Consider the following 18,881-nt stretch of genomic DNA (forward strand, 5'->3'; position numbering starts at 1 on the left):
TGTTGAGCGTTGTCAATGAGCAATGTTTGTTGTTTCCTATTATTTTATTGCTGTGGTGTGGGTGTTTCTCTCATCTTTTTTTTTTTTTTTTTTTTTTTAGTGTTTTTTTTTTTTTTTATTTTTATTTTTTCTTTTTTCTTTTTAGTTACATTTTGTTAACTCTGTGTCCCAGCTGTATCCCGCTACCTCATTCCCTCCCCAACCCCACACTCCCTCCCTGGTCTCCTCCCTGCCCCTTTCCAAGTCCCCTGATAGGGGAGGACCTCCTCCCCTTTCATCTGTCCCTGTTTTATCAGGTATCTTCAGGGCTGGCTGCAAAGTCCTCCTCTGTGGCCTAACAGACTGCTCCTCCCCTGGGGGGAGGTGTCAAACAGCCTGCCCTTGAGATCCTGTTAGAAATAGTCCGTGTCCCCCTTACTTTGGAAAACTACTTGGTTACTGAGCTACCACAGGCCACATCCGAGCAGAAGTTCTAGGTTATATCCATAGATGGTCCTTGGTTGAGTTTCAGTCTCAGAAAAGACCCTGTGCCCAGATATATTTGGTCCTTGTAGAGCTCCTATCCTTTCCATATCATACTAACTTCCCTTCTTTCATATGATTCCCTGCACTCTGCCGAGGGTTTGGTTATGAGTCTTAGTGTCTGCTTTGAAACACTGCTAGGTAGAGTCTTTCAGATGCCTTTTGTGGTAGACTCCTGTCATACGTTCAATGCACATCCCATTTGTCTTTCTAAATGAGGATTAATCACCTTCGCCTGTGTCCACTTTCTTGATTATCTTCTTTAGGTGTGTAGATTTCATTATGTTTATCATGTCTTGTAGGTCTATATAAGCGAGTATATACCAAGTTTGTCTTTCTCCTTCTGGGATACTTCACTCAGAATGATCTTTTCTAGATCCCACCACTTGCCTGCAAATTTCATGATTTCCTCCTTTTTGATTGCTGAGACAGCCTACAGATTGGGAAAGAATCTTCACCAACCCTTTATCTGACAGAGGGCTAATATCAAGTATATATAAAGAACTAAAGAAGCAGAAAAGCAACAAACCAAGTAATCCACTTAAAAAATGGGGAACAGAGCTAAACAGAGAATTCTCGAAAGAGGAACATCGAATGGCAGAGAAACACTTAAAGAAATGCTCAACCTCATTAGCCATTAGGGAAATGCAAATCAAAACGACCCTGAGATTTCACCTTACACCCATCAGAATGGCCAAGATGAAAAACTCAAGTGATAGCACATGCTGGAGAGGTTGTGGAGAAAAGGGAACCCTCCTCCATTGCTGGTGGGAATGTAAACTGGTTCAACCACTCTGGAAGTCAATCTGGCGCTTTCTCAGACAACTAGGAGTAGTGCTACCTCAAGACCCAGCTATACCACTCCTAGGTATATACCCAAAATTTGCTCAAGTACACAACAAGGACATTTGTTCAACCATGTTCGTAGCAGCTTTATTTGTAATAGCCAGAACTTGGAAACAACCCAGATGTCCATCAACGGAGGAATGGATACAGAAATTGTGGTATTTTTACACAATGGAATACTACTCAGCAATTCTCTCATCTTTTGATTTGCTCTTCTGAGAATACTCTTAGTTCTTGTGAACAGTTAACCTCTTCAGGTTGAAATTTTTCTTCTAGTACCTTTTTTTTGGCTGGACTTATAGAAAGACACTGCTTCAATTTTATTTTTATCATGGAATGTCTTATTTTCTCCATATGTTATGATTGAAAGTTTTTCTGGGTATAGTAGCCCAGGCTGGCATCTGTGGTCTCCTAGTTTGTAGAACATTCATCTGGGCCCTTTTGGCTTTTTAGAGCCTTCATTGAAAAGTCACATGTTATTCAAGGTCTTCCTTTATATGTTATTTTGTCTTTTTCTCTTTCAATTTTTAATATTATTTCTTTGTTGGGTAAATTTAGTGTTTTGATTATTATATGCAGTAGGAAATTTCTTTTCTGGTCTAGTCTATTTCTTGCTCTATATGCTTCTTGTTTTTTGATAGGTATCTCTCTTTAGGTTAGAGAGATTTTCTTCTTTAATTTTTTGTTGTTGTTTTGAAAATATTTTCTGTACCTTTGACCTGGATTTCTTTTTCCTCTAGTCCCATTTTTTATTATATTTGTTCTTTTTATAGTGTTCTAGTTAACATTTTCTTTGACTGACATGTCTGTATTTTTCTATTTTGTCTTCAGTGCCTAAGATTCTTTCTTCCATCTTTTATCCTGTTGCTGAGGATTGTCTCTCAGTTTCTTGAGTTCCTGTTTTTCATTTTGGTTTTCCTTCAATTTGTTGATTATGCTCCTACTTTCATGTCTTGAGCTCTTTTCTTCAGTCCAGTGTTTCTGTTTTCATTAATGGAGTTATTCATACTTTTTAAAAAGTCATTGAGCATATTCTTAATAGCTGTTTTGAAGCCTTTGTCTTGTGTATTAGCAATATAGCATTTCTCAGGGCCTATTATAGTAAATTGCTGGGCTCTAGTGGAGACTTATTGTCTGAGCTGTTATTATTGTGTTTTTATGTTAACATCTATGCATCTGGCTTGGGTTGAGCTGATTTTAATTCTAGGTGCTAATATCTGGTCTTCTCTCTCTCTTTTTTGGGGAGGTATTCCATTCCTTGGTTTCTGTTGCCTTTTCTGGTTCTTAGGAGAATCTGTTGCCTTGTAGAGAATGCTTCTGAGATCCTTCCAGGTGTGGTTACTGGAGTTCACAGGTTTTAAGTATTTGGAACTGACACTTAGGAATGAGGATGAGCTAAAGAGGGGGGCTGAGAGTGTCCACAGGAAAGAGAAAACAAGGTATGCCACCAGGATCTGTGTAGCCCCCTGAGAATGAGGGCAGAGAGGAAATAGAGGCTGTCTCAGATGGCTTGCTACAAAGCTAGGAAAGGGCTTGGAGACTGGAGACAGGAGGGAGAGTGAAGATCTTCTACCTACCTGACTCCCTGGCCAGCATGGCTAATGGGGTTCCAGGGAGTGCCTGCAGGAGTTGGCAGCTGAGACAAGGAATGGGATGGTAGAGGAGGAATACAAAAGAGGGGCTGGTTGATCTACTGGGGATGGGTTCAGCGAGGAAGAGGAAGCCACAGCCAGCAGTCTGCTGAAGAACTGAGCATAAGACCAGGTCCTTGGAATTGTAGAAGAAAAGTTTGTTTGTTTTCTGACTAGAGTGAGATGGAATTACAAAGGAGTTTTAATTTCTATTTCTCTGGTAGCCAAAGATATCTGAACACTTTTCAAAACATTTATTGGCCCTTTGTGTTTCTTCTTTTAAAAACTTTCTGTTCAGTTAATTGGGTTGTTTATTGACTGAATGTTTTGTATTGTTTTAATGTTCAGTATTTGTAGTTCTTTTTTTGTTGTTGTTCTTGTTTTTGAGACAGGGTTTCTCTGTGTAGCCTTGGCTGTCCTGGACTCACTTTGTAGACCAGGCTGGCTGGCCTCGAACTCACAGAGATCTGCCTGCCTCTGCCTTCCTGAGTGATGGGATTAAAGGCATGTCAACTGGTCAACTGGCCAACTTGTAGTTCTTCATAAAATCTAGATAACTTTTTTTCCTGAAGCATAGATGGCAAAGACTTTCTCCCATTTTGTAGTGTGTCTTTTCCCTTTGTTTTTTTTTTTTTTTTTTTTTTTTTTTTTTTGCTGTGTAGAAGCTTTTCAGTTTCAGGAATTTCTATTCATAAATTTTTATAGCTATTAACTGTACAATTAGGAATCTCTTCAAAAATTTTGTCCTCTACCTATATTTTGATGTATTTTTATCATATCTGTTTCAGTGTTTCCAGTTTTAAATTAAAGTCTTTGACCCAGTTTGACTTGAGTTTGGAGCAGGATGAGACGTATTTTTATTCTTCAGGTAGAGAAACAGAATCTTTTACTTTTAAAAACTTTTCTAATCATATCACAAAAGATAATAGTCACTTTCAAAATAATTTCTCTAATCTATCTGTAACTATTTAGGAAACTGAAATGTGTTGATAACTGAGCCTTAAATTAAAACATTATTTATATATTAATGAAGGAATGCTCTGTGATAGTTTGGGTGGTGGTTTGGATAGATATGGCCGCTATAGGTTCATGTGTTTGAATGCTTGGCCCATAGACAGTGGCACTATTAGGAGCTGTGGCCTTGTTAAAATAGGAGTGGCCTTGTTGAAGGAATTGTGTCACTGTGGGAGCAGGCTTTGAGGCCTTCTGTGCTCAGGCTCTGCCCAGTGTGGCACACAGTCTCCTTCTGCTGCTGTGAATCAAGATGCAGAACTCTCAGCTCCCTCTCCAGCACCACATCTGCCTGCACACTGCTATGTTTCCCACAGTGATGATATTTGACTAAACCCCTGAAACTGTAAGCTAGCCCCAATTAAATATTGTCCTTTATAAGAGTTGCTGTGGTCATGGTGTCTCCTCACAGCAATGAAACCCTAACTAAGACAGTTTGCTTAGTTAGCACTATAACACACACACTGAAGACTGCATGGGATTATCAAGAGAAAATTATTTTCTCACATTTCTGTATACCGAATATCTAAGTTCAAGGTGTCAGGGCCGTTGTTTTCTCTTCAAAGCTCCTTTACTTTTCTTGTAAAACCTTTTTTTTTTTTCCTTGTTGTCTTCTCTCCAGCTTCTTCTCAAAGCCTGTTTTCTGATCTCTTCTTTTAAGGTGGCCTAATACTATGTCCTCATATTGTTTTATTACCTCTTTGTAGATTCCAGTTCCCAAACTAGTCAGAATCAGAGCTGGGGTTAGGACTGCACTTGGATTTTGTGAGGATGCAGCCCACTCTTACTATTCTCATATCAGTAATGGGCACAGATGTCATGCCCACTTAGGCAACTGGTGCACATGCTGAGCAGTGAGTCTTATCTAGGTTCGAAAACTACATTTGTGTTCAGCACCCAGATCAGGTAACCTTTCTCTCCAGGTGCCTCGTGGACCTAAAATATGCACTAATTTCAGTCAAGTAAATAAGGAAACTATATTTTGATATGTTTGTATATCTCTGCTGACTAAATATAAATAAATAAGTAAATAAGTAAGTAAATAAATAAATAAATAAATAAATGCAAGATAAGAAAGCTTTACTAGCAGTGTGATGTTTGCAGGTGGTTGTAAAAATGACTCCACATTTGCAAAAAAGTACTTTTTCCTTTTGTATTTGTGTTAATATTTATCAATTTTATATACAAACCCAGTAAAATCACCATAAAATCAGAAGATTTCAATTTGCTACAATTATATTTTTCTTTTGTGAAGCAGAAATTATGGTAGGGTTTTGTAGTCAGAGACAATAGACTAAATGGAAGTAGAAGAGAATAGTTATAATTTTTACAACTGCCAATTTATGATGTTAAGTGTTCTGGTGGCTTTGGGCTGAGATCTGCTCTCTTCTTTATTTTCCATTTGTGGTGGTATTTACCATGGTAACTTCCATACAACACACTCACAATCTCTTTCTAAAGTTCCAAGCACCTCTGCAAAAAAGAAGGGTTAACAACCTGGTAGGAATGAGTGTTTAGAAAATAGATGAAAATTATGCTGCTTTGTCTGTGATTGCCACATGTGACAGGAGGTGGGGAAATGGCTGAGAAGGGCTGACTGAAAAAAAATTTAACTTATTGTAAGATAAAAGTTAATTTAATGTTTGAGGTGGGCAATTAGAGTACACTGAAGAAACCTCCGCCTTTCACAAAACTTGTTTTGATTTTATAGTCTCGATAAGCTCCGTTCATGTTGAGTTATGGGTACTCCCTTCAGTGTAGCTATTCTTCAGATGAGAGAAGTCTAGCCAAAGATGAATAGACCGACTTCTAACCTCGAAGCTACGCTTCTGGAGCCATGTTGGGAAATTCTACTAACGTGGAAGTTTAAGCACACTGTCCTACTTCAGGCTGCTCTGTAGCACCTGCCAGTAAGATATGGAGGCAGCTTGGGACTTGGAGGGTTTAGTCTCCGTCATACGTTAGACTCACTTGGAGACTGTGGGGGGGGGTGTGCATGTGTGTGCAAGAACCTTACTCTAGATCAAAATGCGTATAATTTCTTTGTTTATGCGCCCAAGTCATTTTTAATGTCTGTCTGGAGTCGGGAGGTACTGCGTTCATCTCAAGGGCTCCCCGAACCCTCCCCTCCCAAAGCACTTATCTAGAACTGACTCTCAGGAGGAGGGTCAGTCACGCCGCGATGGCTTTCAAATTTATGTATCATTTTGAGCAGAACTTGAGGGAAAGGGGCTTTATTTTTAATTTGAAGAAAAGCATCTTTCTGCATGTTTATCTCACTTAATATCCAGAATAAACCCAATAATTTATGTCAAGGTTGGCTGCAGAAGTAATTGTTGCCTTTTCGAGACATATTGGATTTCAAATAGTTTAATGGCTTTAAAGGCTAATTAAGAAGCAACTAGATTCAATATAGGGTGTGTTTGTGTGTGTGTGTGTGTGTGTGTGTGTGTGTTTGGAAATAACCAAGGCCATTATAATAGTAGGAATTTCAAGTGACTATAAAACTCAGCTGGCATGTGGACAATGTTTTCTTATGAACAGTGATTTTCTTCCTGGGAAAGATTCTAAAAACCCTCCTGTCTAGACCAAACCAGAACTGCTGTACCTGACAACTGTTTTTTTGTTTTTGTTTTTTTTTCTTTTAAATATCCCAGAAAATAGCTTTAAAACCTGATCTTAGGTTGAGAATCCCTTTGGACACACTGTACAGAGCAACTGGCTAATAGTGAAAGGCTAAATGTACATTTGCCATCACAGTGATGCGAATAGCAGAAAACACTGTCACAGCAGATTACTCTCTTGGTGCTCAGATTTCTATAATGAGGCAAGTTTCCTATTCTCAACCCTTTTGGGGCGAAATGGCCCACTGATAGGATTTCATATCACATATCCTGCATATCAGATATTTACATAATGATTCATAACAGTAGCAAAATTACAGTTATGAAGTAGCAATAAAAATCCTTTTATGGCTGGGGGGTCATCTCAGCATGAGGAACTATATTTAAAGGTTGCAACATTAGAAAGGGTGAGAACCACTATTTTATATGTTCTGAATCATTAACTCAAAACTTTTCTAAAAGTGGGAAATGTAATGTTTCCTTTTAAATTGATGAATAAAATCCAGGCTGGTCTTGGTTCCCACACCCCTTTGAAGATGACTGAACAGAAAGGAAAAAGAGAAGCAGATCCCCCCGCCCCCCAGTAGGAGATGAATTTGTTAGGTCAGACTATATCTCAGGAAGGTTGGAGCAGAAATGTCTCTGAGGTTTCTGATGGGTTGTCTCCTGACAAAACAAATGCCTTTCAGAATGCTTTATCTCCATCTGAGTATAGGCTGTGACTCCCTCTTGTAAACCTGGAATCCACAGTCTTCATACAGTAGCAGGGCTGTGAGCTTCATTGTCATTCGGCAGCTTGGCCCTGGCTTCTTCTCGAAGCCTATAAATCATTATCAAACAAGAAAATCAAGTAATTAAGCTCTCTGGCCTGAATCTGGTCTCTACTACCAACCTTCAGCATGAAAAGATCTTCATTTATAAGGCTAGTTAAATGCTCTAATAATGAAGTTGGATTAGGGAAATGATTCGCTAACGCTTTTGCAAACATGGGGACTGAAGAACTTGATTGCCTCGCCATCACAAGGGCAAAATCCATTTTGTCTCACTGGCTTGAACATAAAGCCAAAGGCAACATACATGGAAGAGGATGACAAAGTTATTCATAGACGTTGTCTATTTTAAAAAGTTGCCTCCGTGCATTACATGAGCTTTCTTTTCTTTCTTTCTTTCTTTCTTTCTTTCTTTCTTTCTTTCTTTCTTTCTTTCTTTCTTTCTTTCTTTCTTTGTTTCATGATGACTTCAGGGTAATTTGCAAATTCATTTTATGGTCAGTTACCTTTCATCTTAAAATCATACAAAACATGCAATTATTTAGAATGAAGTAATTGGTTTAATAATCATAAGCTCGAAAGAGAACTTGAATTAAAATGCAATCTGTGGTCTGAATTATCACGGCCTGATACAATACAGAAAGAATTCTATGTATATGCACACATTAGCTTTATTAATATGCATAGGAAGGTATATTGTTTAACTGGGTACACTTGTTTTGATGGAGCCTCCTTAAGCTTGAGCTTCTCTTCATTAGGTAGCTGGGCAGGACACAGGTTGAACACCCCTCAGTTCCAGGGCCTTGGCAAAATCAACCTCCAGGGGCTTGCCTGTGCCTTTGGTGAGCCTCAGAGATCGGATGCAGCCTCGGAACCTAACGCTGGTGGTCAGGCCAAACTGATTGAGGCCATCTGAAAAGACACAACAAGAGAGTTCAGTTCTGTCTTTCTTCCTTACGAACGCTGGAGATCCAGCCCAGAAGCTTTGGGCATGCTGGGCAAGCACTCTACCACCGGGTGAGTCCCAGCTCTCCTGGCTTCACTTTTTTTTTTATTAATTACACTTTATTCACTTTGTATCCCCCCCATAAACCCCTCCCTCCTCCCCTCCTAATCCCACCTTCCCTCCCCCTTCTTCACGCATGCCCCTCCCCAAGTCCACTGATAGCGGAGGTCCCCCTCTCCTTCCTTCTTATGTTAGTCTATTAGATCACATCTGGAGTGGCTGCATTGTCCTCTTCTGTGGCCTGGTAAGGCTGCTCCCCCCTCAGGGGGAGGTGATCAAAGAGCAGGCCAATCAGTGCGGCTTCACTTTTGAAATGCCACCTCATCAAAATGTTTACCAGCACACTTCCTAGTCAAGACACACCTTGAGCTTAAGTCGGAACACTGTCCAGTGTAAACCGTGATTGTGTTTGGAAGCTTGCTAACAGATTTGTAGAGAATTAATCACCTTCTCAATAGTTACATTATAAGGTGTAGAAACTTCTAAAATCATGCATATTAAGATGTATTTTGGTTTGGTAAGAACTCACTTAAAGTTACAAAACCAAACTACCCAATTATAGCTAAGTCTGATGGTATATGCCTATAACACTAGCATCACAGGAAAGGAAGGCCACAAGGTCTAGGCTAGTCTGGGCTACACAGTGAGAACCTGCTTCAAAAACTGTAATAAATAAGGAAATATATAAACAATCACCTCCCTAATAAATCTTATACAAATGTATTTAATGAAGCAAAGAAATTTATAAAACACTTCTAATATTGAATCAGGGTATAAACTTCTAAAGGTGAATCTATCATTTTCTAATATTGCAAAAATAGAACCCCCAAATGTTCTGTAGGAATAGCACAGTTTGAGTAGAGTTTTGAGTGTTTGTGAGAACACTCTGAGAAAACAAGACAAGTGTCTGTGCCTCAGTTTCTTCAAAACATAGAATTGTTCTTGGAATGTGTTTTTATCCTCCTCCCAGGTATAGTGGACAGGAGAGAGTTTACTTTAGATTATTCATTATTGCCTCCTGATGTTATTCAATTAAATGTTTAAACTATCCCTTATATACCTGTTTGGAAAAACATGTTTTTACCATGTGTGGCTTGTCTTTTTGATTGAATATCCTACTCATGTGATTCTTCTTAACCTTCAGAGTAAAAATAGTCTGGTCCTCTGAATACAGTTGGCTACAGCATGAGACTTTGGTGTGCCATGTTTTTAGGCTCCATTCTCCAGCGTTCATGCTACCAACAAAAGCAGTAAAACTACATCCTTCTCTCCTCAAGCCTACGAGGTCCTTGGGAGGATCTTGTTTTGTAGGCTGTTGGTACACTGTCTCCCTCAAAATATTATGGGTTTGTTCAAGACTGAAGCAGTGCTTATTTTTGTGGCTCAACGACAAGTTTGTTAACGTTTAAAAGGAAAACGCCAAAGAGTGTATTTTTTGGGAAACCAAAAGCAGGACTTGAAGAGATGGCTCAGTTGTTAAGAGCACAGGCTGATCTTCCAGTAGGACCAGGGTTCAATTCCCAACACCCACATAGTAGCCTCCAACTATCTCTGATTCCAGTTCTAGGGTATCTAATGCTGCCTTCTGCCTTTTCACGTGATCCAGGCATGGTCCACAGACCACACCTGCAGGCAAAACACCCATGCACATAAAATAAAGTTAAAAAAAAGAAAAGCCTAAAGTCAGGAAGGAAACTCCATCAGTCTCTTTTATATCCTTTGTTCTGTTAGCCTGTACTGAATACTGAGCGTTATTCTTGTTTCCCAGGGAGAAGGGATTTGTGTAAGAAGAAATGACACAGATTTTTCTTCCAAAGTGATGAAAGCTCACTGCAGGTGTCTGTGTCATTCCAGTGCTCATGAAGAAGCAGTGGAGTCATGGCTTAGGTAGCCAGCCCTGCTCACAGGCTCTTTAGGTCACTGCAGTTCACATGCTGTGTTGAACATGCTGAAGAATTTTGTGAAAGAGATTTATTGCTTGGGTTTCTTTGTAACATAAATATAAACTCTTTAATAACCTATGTGGAAAATTAGCTACACTCAAACTGGAGAATTCCAGGACTGGAGGAAGTAAGTTTGACAGCATTTTATGATTCCTCTGACACATTAATTTTAAAGCCAGGATGGGGAGGGGTAGACCCTCACAATTCTGGCCTCAGCTGCTGTTAAATGCTTCATATCTTTTATAAGGCAAATTCATTTCCTTTAGCTTTAGCCTTTCCTTGGGTAAAACTTTGGGGTGATGATGAAAATCTCAGTCCCATGTGGTTTAAATCAACAGTCCTCTCACTTTACAGACTGGAAACTTCAGGCCAAGTGTTATTTATGGGAGGAGATTCTAAAGCTTGGACCCTTAAGTACACATTCCTGGACACAGCTATACAAACATAAATGTTGAAAAACCACAAACATAGGGAGCAAAGGACATGCTCGCTGGCGCAAGCCAGCACTCACCCGGGAAACCGCCAACAAAAACAGGGTCGTTCGTATCAGCTGATGTCGATGCCGAGTTTGGGCTCTCGGCATCCACCTGGCTCCCATCTACCATGAGCTCGAGACGGTTTTTGATCTTCTTGGCAGTGACTTTATGCCACTGTCCGTTACACATGTGGCCTGGGATCCTTGCATCATAGACTGCAGTGAATCGGCCAGCTCCGTTATCCACGTGGAACATAAGCTGGAAAGTAGGAAAAAAAGCTGTCACAGGTGGCTTCCCCAGAGGGGTCTCCACACAGTGAAAGTTAGAGTTTGAAGTGACTACAACTGGGAACAACTTAGCTTTAAAGAAAAAAGCCTGGACGGAAGTTGGGTCTGGAGAAATAGCTCACCTAGTAAAGAGCTTGATATGCACTTTAAACTATTTAGTTCACCTAAGGATTCGGTTCTGCTTATTTATTCACGTGCTCACCCTGGCCCCTGAGTTTTTGTATGTTTTCCTCTGAAGGTGTGAGGAAGAAGGGAAGGAGAGGAAAGCAAGGAAGGTGCACTTTAGATCACCTTTTCTTTGTGGGAAATGTCAGCATCACAGGACAGAAAATAAAAGGGGGGGGGCACAGTTGAAGTAGAGCTCTTAATTTGTTCCCCAGAACCCCTGTGGAAAATGCAGATGTGGCAATCATGGATTCATGATCTCTGCACAAAAGAAGCAGACTGGAGCTCCCTGGCCAGCCAGCTTGTAATGCTTGGTGTGGTCCGAGCCAGCAACAGATAGTATCTCAAACAGCAAGATGGCTAGCTCCTCGGGAGAGCAGCGCACAGTCTTCCGGCCATCACTGTTTGTATGTACACCCACATACCTTCATTCACATGCACATTCACACACATACACAAACGCAACACCTAGAGAAAAGCTGAAATGCAAATTTGAATGTGATGACTCTTTCATACAGATTTATTGCCTGGGTTTTATTGTAATATGGATATAAGCTCTTTAGTAACCAATGTGGAAAATTAGTCAGCTTGGCAATGCACTTGATAAGGTAGACAAAAGAAATATTTTGTTTAAGAAAAGATTAATAAGGTTAGGTGAAAAATTTAACCTGGAGAATTCCAGAACTGGAGAAAATAAATTCAGCAGTGGGACTCAGTGATAAACCATGTTCGTTGCTCTTGGACATTGTCTGTGTTAACTGTTCAGTGGGTGTGCTGTTGTTTCTTCCTTCAGAAAAACTCTGAAGTCCCGCAATAAAAAAAAAAAAAAAACAGCCACCAAAATTTACAGCAACATAATATTTTTAGAGTTGGAGGGTCCTTGGCAAACCTCACAAAACTTTCTCAGGAGACACTGCTTCAAGTAACTTATTAATTGCCTTATAAATAGACTTTAAAGTATTGTTTATAAGTTTAAGCTTTTGATTTTTAATTGTGTTTTCTTTCTCCTTCGTGGTTTTTATTTTATATACAGGATTGAGAGTTACACAAATTACATTTTGGGGCAAGTTTCATGTCACAGGTGCCAAAGACCCAAGCCAGAAGGCCAGTTAAATTTCCAACAAGAAAGAACTTGATTAGAAGTTCTTGTTTAAATAAGAAAAATCTGTTTTTAGTAACATGGCAAGGCCCCTGAAATTTGAGACATCAGAATTCTTTTGAAGCTGATGAAGAAAAGAAACACTCTGAAATATTAAGAACATTAGTCAGCTTGGCAATGCACTTGATAAGGTAGACGAAAGAAATATTTTGTTTAAGAAAAGATTAATAAGGTTAGGTGAAAAGTTTGCAAAGTGTATAGTAATATAAATATTAGAGTGTTAGACACTGAGGGGAGTTTGTAAAAATGACATTTTGCATCTATGAAGAGCCTGGTAAGAAATCACATGACATAGTGACATGGAAACATGAAAAACGTCACAAGCAAGCGAGAAAGCTTGGAAAAGATGTAATAGATGTAGGCTTTGAAAATTCGACAAAACTAGGAAATTTTGCCTATCTGTTCATTTGTTTATGCTTTTTTTCTTATAAACACCTGGATATTTCTATGTTGTTTGAGGGATGGTTTGAGAAACAAGGAGAGAGGCGCAAGGAAGGCATGTTTTACATGACCCAGCCCTGTTTCCTAGGCAGCGCCAGCACCAGCATGCCCAGGTGGGAGCCCGCACAGAGAAAGTACAATCCTTATGTTTGAGCCGCTTAGAAAATTGGTAAAGTTTCTCCCTTACTCTCCTCGTTTTAATTTTTTAATTATTTATTACACTTCATTCACTTTGTATCCCAGCTGTAGCCCCCTCCCTAGCCTCCTCCCATTCCCACCCTCTGTCAGTCTTCTCCCCTTATGGCCTCCACTAGTCCACTGATAGGGGAGGTCCTCCTCCCCTTCTCCTGTCCCTAACCTGTCGGGTCTCATGTGCACATGCACCTGCGACCTTCCTTCCTTAGCTGCATCTGAAACACTGGCATCTACTCTCCTCTTTTTATCTGCTCTCTACATTGCAAAACACATCATTAGCTCAGCAACCTGCTGACCACAGGCAGTCATGGATTTTATTATTAATTAAAATATTAAAATATTTTAATATTAATTAAAATATTAATTAAATTATTTATTCACTTTATATCCCTCTCAAAGCCCCCTCGCTACTCTCCTCCAGGTACCACCTACCCACCCACCCTCTTTCCTTATTCCTCCTCCCCTATTTCTCAGAAAAGGAGAGCTCCCTTCCCACCCCAGTTCATTAAGTCCCAGCAGGCTGACCTCATCCTCTGACCCTGAGGCCAAAATCAGGCAACAGAGTCCATGTCAGAGACAGCCCAGCTCCTTTTACTAGGGGACCCACATGAGCCCTGAGCTGCCCATCTGCTATATCTGTGGAGGGGACCTAGGTCCAGTCTATGCATGGACCGGGGTTGGTGCTTCAGTCTCCACAGGCCCCTCCGAACCCTGGGATAAGGAGGTATTTATGATTAGGTTATTGGTTGTACAACTAACTGGTAGTACTTGTAAAAGTTTGCTTCTGGGGACAAGCATCTAGTGCTTGTGAGGGAAAGCTGGGAACTGGGACGTTACTGGTGTCAGAGACATAGGGGTGATGCTTATGTGTTGTAAAAGGCAGGCTGATTTCCGTCTACTTGAGTCTTCTCTCTTCCCATTGAACCAGTAGCACTGTAGACTAGGAGCATCACATTAAAAAGCTGGGCATCTGAAAACACTTGGTCCATGATTGCTCAGCACAGTTGTGGTGCAGTAGTTTCTTGCAGTGATGGAACCAGCAAGCCCTCAAACCAAAGCTCTGAGAGGGAACACCAGTGTTGGGAGAGAATGCGTGTTTGGGCGGCAGACACTCACCTTCTCATCAATCATTTCAATGCCCATTCCATCCATTTTCTGACTGCTGACCCCCAGGAGAACTCCGGTGGGCCTTGTGGTACGGAATTCAAATTCTACAAGAAGGTCCAATCCCACTTTGAAACCACCAACTGGGAAATAAAAATAGTTAAGAGTTTAGGTCAAATTAATTCTTATCTGTGGCTTCGCCAGCAATGTGCTTTACAGCTCTCTCTGATTTTCTTGGTTCCTGATGTGAGAGGCCAGGACATTAATTATTCTCCTCAGAATTTTACTCTTGGAACTGCCTAAGAATCTCACACATAGTGGGGTTTAATCATTGACTAGCCAAGTGGATGAGCACACAGTAAGATCGAATCAAAGACTGTTGAGGCCAGGTCTGAGTATTTCCAAAGTCTGCTGGGTTAAGTAAACCATTGCAATGATTATTCAGTAAAATTTTATTGAGACACTCTAAATTGCACTACTGTGATTGGAGAGCGTTCAAACAGTCCTAAATATTTTATTATATGAAGAGAAAAGTTGCAAATATAGTTTTTTTTATGGCATGACTCAAGGATATAATCTTTACTATTTAGTCCAGCTAATTCTCTTTTCTAGACTCTTCAATATTTGCTTCATCAACATATTTAGCCTTTAAATGAGAATTTAAGACACTTCACTTAGGCATAAAATGATTTCCTAAGAACAGTTAAGACTCCACGAACTCCGGAGGATAGTAGGAAATTACTCAAGAAAATGTTTTCTGTGCTTTCTGTTTTCTGGGCAGGCCATAAACACCAGGTGTGGCCACAACTGTCCCCAGTGAAGGGTGGTACTAATGGTGTGCTACCCTTTGTTTATTTCTCCCATGAATCTTGATGAATTTACATGTGAAAGCTAGGAGTGCATTTAAAGCAAAAAATTTAAAGTGAAGGGTAGAAGGGGCAGAATTGTTCTGGAAAATAAAACAGCAAGAGAGAAGTAACGAGAGGAAAGAAATGACTTAAGACACGTCGACTGGGAAAAGGAGTAGTGAGGAGGCCTCCGCGCTACTGTGCAGCAGCTGGGTGGCTGGACAGCCGTTAAGAACGGAGATGCTGAACCCGTTACATTTAACCTGTGTGGTTTCTACCACAGCAGCAATCTGTAGCTCTGACCACCCAAGTCTTACATAAATTGAATCGTGCGGTGAGCCAAAGGGATGGGAAGAGCTGTTGGAAATTGGAGATGTGATTTCTTTCTCTCTCTCTCTCTCTCTCTCTCTCTCTTTGTCCAGTTTGGTCCAGTACCAAGTGGGGGTGGATGGTAAGTCAATCCATTAGCCACAGAAGTTGAAGCCTGGTATCCAAACTGGCTAAGAGAAGGGCAAGGTAGCCAGCTGTGACTCTGCAGAGATCGTGGGAAAAGTCTTAACGTTCACAGCACATGTCTTTTGGGTTCCATATCCTCTAGTGTTACCATATCTGACACATGCCTTGTTTTTCAGAATTCTGCCTCTACAGAGGTGGGTTTCCACCCTAGGCCAAGTTGGCGGACTTTAATATCTACTTGCACAACTTTGTATGGAAGTATTCAAATCAGATAATAAATCTTTGCTCAAATATCTGTTTCTCCAGAAAACCTTTTCTGATTCCCAAACAAATTAATCTTTCTTGGAAATCTGTACAATACTGCGAGTCTTTTATAGTATTTAGGCAGAAATTACATCTTATTTCCCATTTCCTCTGATTAGCATTCACACATTATGTGTTCCTTTTTTTTTTTTTTTCTAATGAATAGATATATGTGACAGAGAAGCCCACGGTCCTGAATATTCTCTTGTAGCAGCTAATGTAAGGGGGTTTATGTAAATATAGATTACTTCTCATTTTTCTTTACAATGTGATGTTCAGTTTCTATAATGCAGATCTACATATTGGAAATTAATACTTAAAGCCAGGCAAAAGAGACATTTATCGTTAATGTCAACAACAACTGGATACCTCGGTGCCTGTGTGCGTGAGAGAGAGAGAGATACAATGGAGCCCCGAGAGGAGTTTTAAAAGAAGAATTGAAGATGGTGTCTTGTCTCCAGAAAGTTACACAGAGGACACTGGAAAGCAGTACATTACATGAAAGCCTTCTTGCATAGCTACATTCATTTTGCTGCCATTGATGTACAGTAAAGGAAATAGAACCTCTCTCCACGTAGCTTTTCTTACCTTTACTTAAGTTTTACACAAGCTTTTATCAGAATCACACATGTGACATTTTGTTGTAGGTGTTGGTTTGCGTTGGCTTTTAGAGACGGAACCCAGAGCCCCACCCATGTGAGCATGTGCTTTACCATTGAACTACAGCCCCGGTCCCCACCAACCATATGTGAATGTTTTAGAGGTATTTTTTGTTAGTTATAAAACTAATGTTTGGTTTGTATGAAGAATAATGGTTCAGGACCCAGGCGACTAATTTTTTTGGCACAGGCAAGAAGTTGGAGTTTATACATTGTGAATATTCAGCATGGAAGGAGCCGAAATATGTCACCTGCTTTGGCAAAACCAGTTCCATCGAAGTAAGTCCCCTTTTGCGCATTTGCAAAGCACGTCCCGACGTGGAAGCTGGAAGTCGGTTGGTCCAGATTAACAGGGGCCTGTTCCATGTGAAGATTCCTAATGCAGCCATCCAGGCTATAGGTTACCTGAGCAGTCAGGTCAAAAAGAATAGACACCAAAATCAGCAATGTTTTGCCTCTATGAGTAGTAATGTTATGTTGCTATACACTGTCATTAGCCCTTTGTCCTGGAAAAGTCCTCAAAGTTATCTGGCTCTGGACCTCTATCACCCCCTTTATACCCTAGACCTCACAGCACAAGGGACAGAAATCCAACATCAAGCTTGTCCACTGGGATGCTTCTAGCCAAGACCATGATGTCCTGATATTCTAAGGACCGGGTCACAGTTTGTGCCTGTTGTTTTGCCAGAGCTGTGAGCTTAATGTGAGAATGGTAAGTTTTGACTGGTGTTTTATATTCCTGATTTCATATTTCTATGGATAATTTGTTAATCTTACTATCAATGTATTCTGTTGTGCTCTATGTTTAAATTTCTAATTAAAAAAAAAACATTTAAATTTGGATTAGTTCTACTTCCTTGGGAACAAAAATCTAATGAAAGCAATGGTCCTACACCTAAGAAAATATATAAACAAAACTTGAAAGTTTTGTATAGAATATTCTAGGGATGATAGAATTTAGAACTAACTTAATTCTATACTCTGCTCTACTCTTGTATATTGGGTTTAGTAATTCAAGTTGATCATTTTTGCTGCTGTCACTCCAGACTCTTGGTTTTGATAGGTAGGTAGCACTTCCCATAGTCATGAAAAGGGTAATTTATATTATTCACACAACACACACACATGCATACACGTGCGCACACACACACACACACACACACACACACACACAAAGACAGAGAGAGGAAGAGAGAGAGCAAAAGAGAGAGAGAGAACCAGGCGCAGAACATTATAAATGTAATAGTGTTGGGCTTTTATGCATAAACAGATCTCCAACGACTCTTGTGTAGAAGTCTGTCACACTTGTCTGTAATGCAGTCACTAAAATCTCCAATCCCATGTGCTTCTCAAAATAGGGTTTCCAAAGCAAACCAGGTCATGAGCCAAGATTACAAAGCTTCACTGGTAAATATTAATTTGTACAATTGTTAAGATTTTAAGTTTAGAGTCAAAATTTGGTACCCACTCTTTAAATTCCACAGCTCTTAAGGGTTCTAGAAGTATAACATAAATATCACGACCGATATTCATGAATATCACCACTTTAACCCTCCTTGCTGTCAGAGCCTTTCATAGGGCTGGTCCTTTCCCAGACATCTTAAATATGTATTATGTCATTTCATCATTATAGAATGCTTTTTGTTGTTGTTGTTGTTGGTATTATCAATGCCACATTTTGAAATGAAAGAGTTCATTTAAAGAGAAGTGAAATGATTTGCTTAGGGTCATACACCTAGTGTGAATATTTAGTTAAGTAGATATTCAAACATCAGGATCCACTTTAGTGTTCTGTGGTATGATCTCTCATGGTCAAGGCTACCTAGAAGACCTCCCACATTTCTTTAAAATGACAATTTCCCCACACACAAGTAAGTAATCATGAAACATGGAACCTCAGAATTATATATATATATATATATATATATATATATATATATATATATACATGTGTATAATATATATGCAAATGCACAAGTTCCTAACTCTACCAGATAGTCAACAAGGAATTAGACACTCACTGGACCAATTCTGCGTGTGGTATAGTTCACTGGCAGCCCACCAACATACAGAATCCCCACAACATCCAGGATGTCAGCCTTCTTGGGACTGATGGTTTGGTTGGTGGCATCATCTACGGAAAGAATTCCTTCTTGCTTCACTCTCATGATCTTAATCTGCAAAAGGGAGGGGCCATCATTAATGTCGATCTTGAACAAAGCCACAAGACATAAAGAGTTTCCCTGGTATTTCCAAGAGAAAATGATATCACCCATGTGCTAATACAAGGGAAAGTAAGTATGTTTTACAGAGCATATCAAATTCTGTCTCTGAATATACTTCTTTTTTTCTGAGTAAGTTTTAGATAAAATCCCAGAAATAGCTTAGTGAATATATATATATATATATATATATATATATATATATATATATAC

At 39.8% G+C, this 18,881-nt stretch overlaps 1 protein-coding gene across 1 annotated transcript in view; it reads right to left on the reverse strand.

Annotated features, from left to right (window-relative positions):
- Window positions 1-7,966: 7,966 nt before the first annotated feature.
- Lama2 (laminin subunit alpha 2) overlaps window positions 7,967-18,881 on the reverse strand; it is a 602,337-nt gene continuing 591,422 nt past the window's right edge. The window contains exons 59-63 of the mRNA XM_055599236.1: window positions 18,468-18,623; window positions 16,698-16,851; window positions 14,193-14,323; window positions 10,865-11,087; window positions 7,967-8,316 (exon numbers count right to left, since the gene is read on the reverse strand). Coding sequence (XP_055455211.1) covers window positions 8,159-8,316; window positions 10,865-11,087; window positions 14,193-14,323; window positions 16,698-16,851; window positions 18,468-18,623 — 822 coding nt within the window. The 3' untranslated portion in view covers window positions 7,967-8,158. The remainder of the gene's footprint in view (window positions 8,317-10,864; window positions 11,088-14,192; window positions 14,324-16,697; window positions 16,852-18,467; window positions 18,624-18,881) is intronic.

The sequence above is a fragment of the Psammomys obesus genome, unplaced genomic scaffold (genome assembly GCF_907164565.1).
Source record: "Psammomys obesus unplaced genomic scaffold, mPsaObe1.curated_primary_1811, whole genome shotgun sequence".
NCBI classification, from domain to species: Eukaryota; Metazoa; Chordata; class Mammalia; order Rodentia; family Muridae; genus Psammomys; species Psammomys obesus.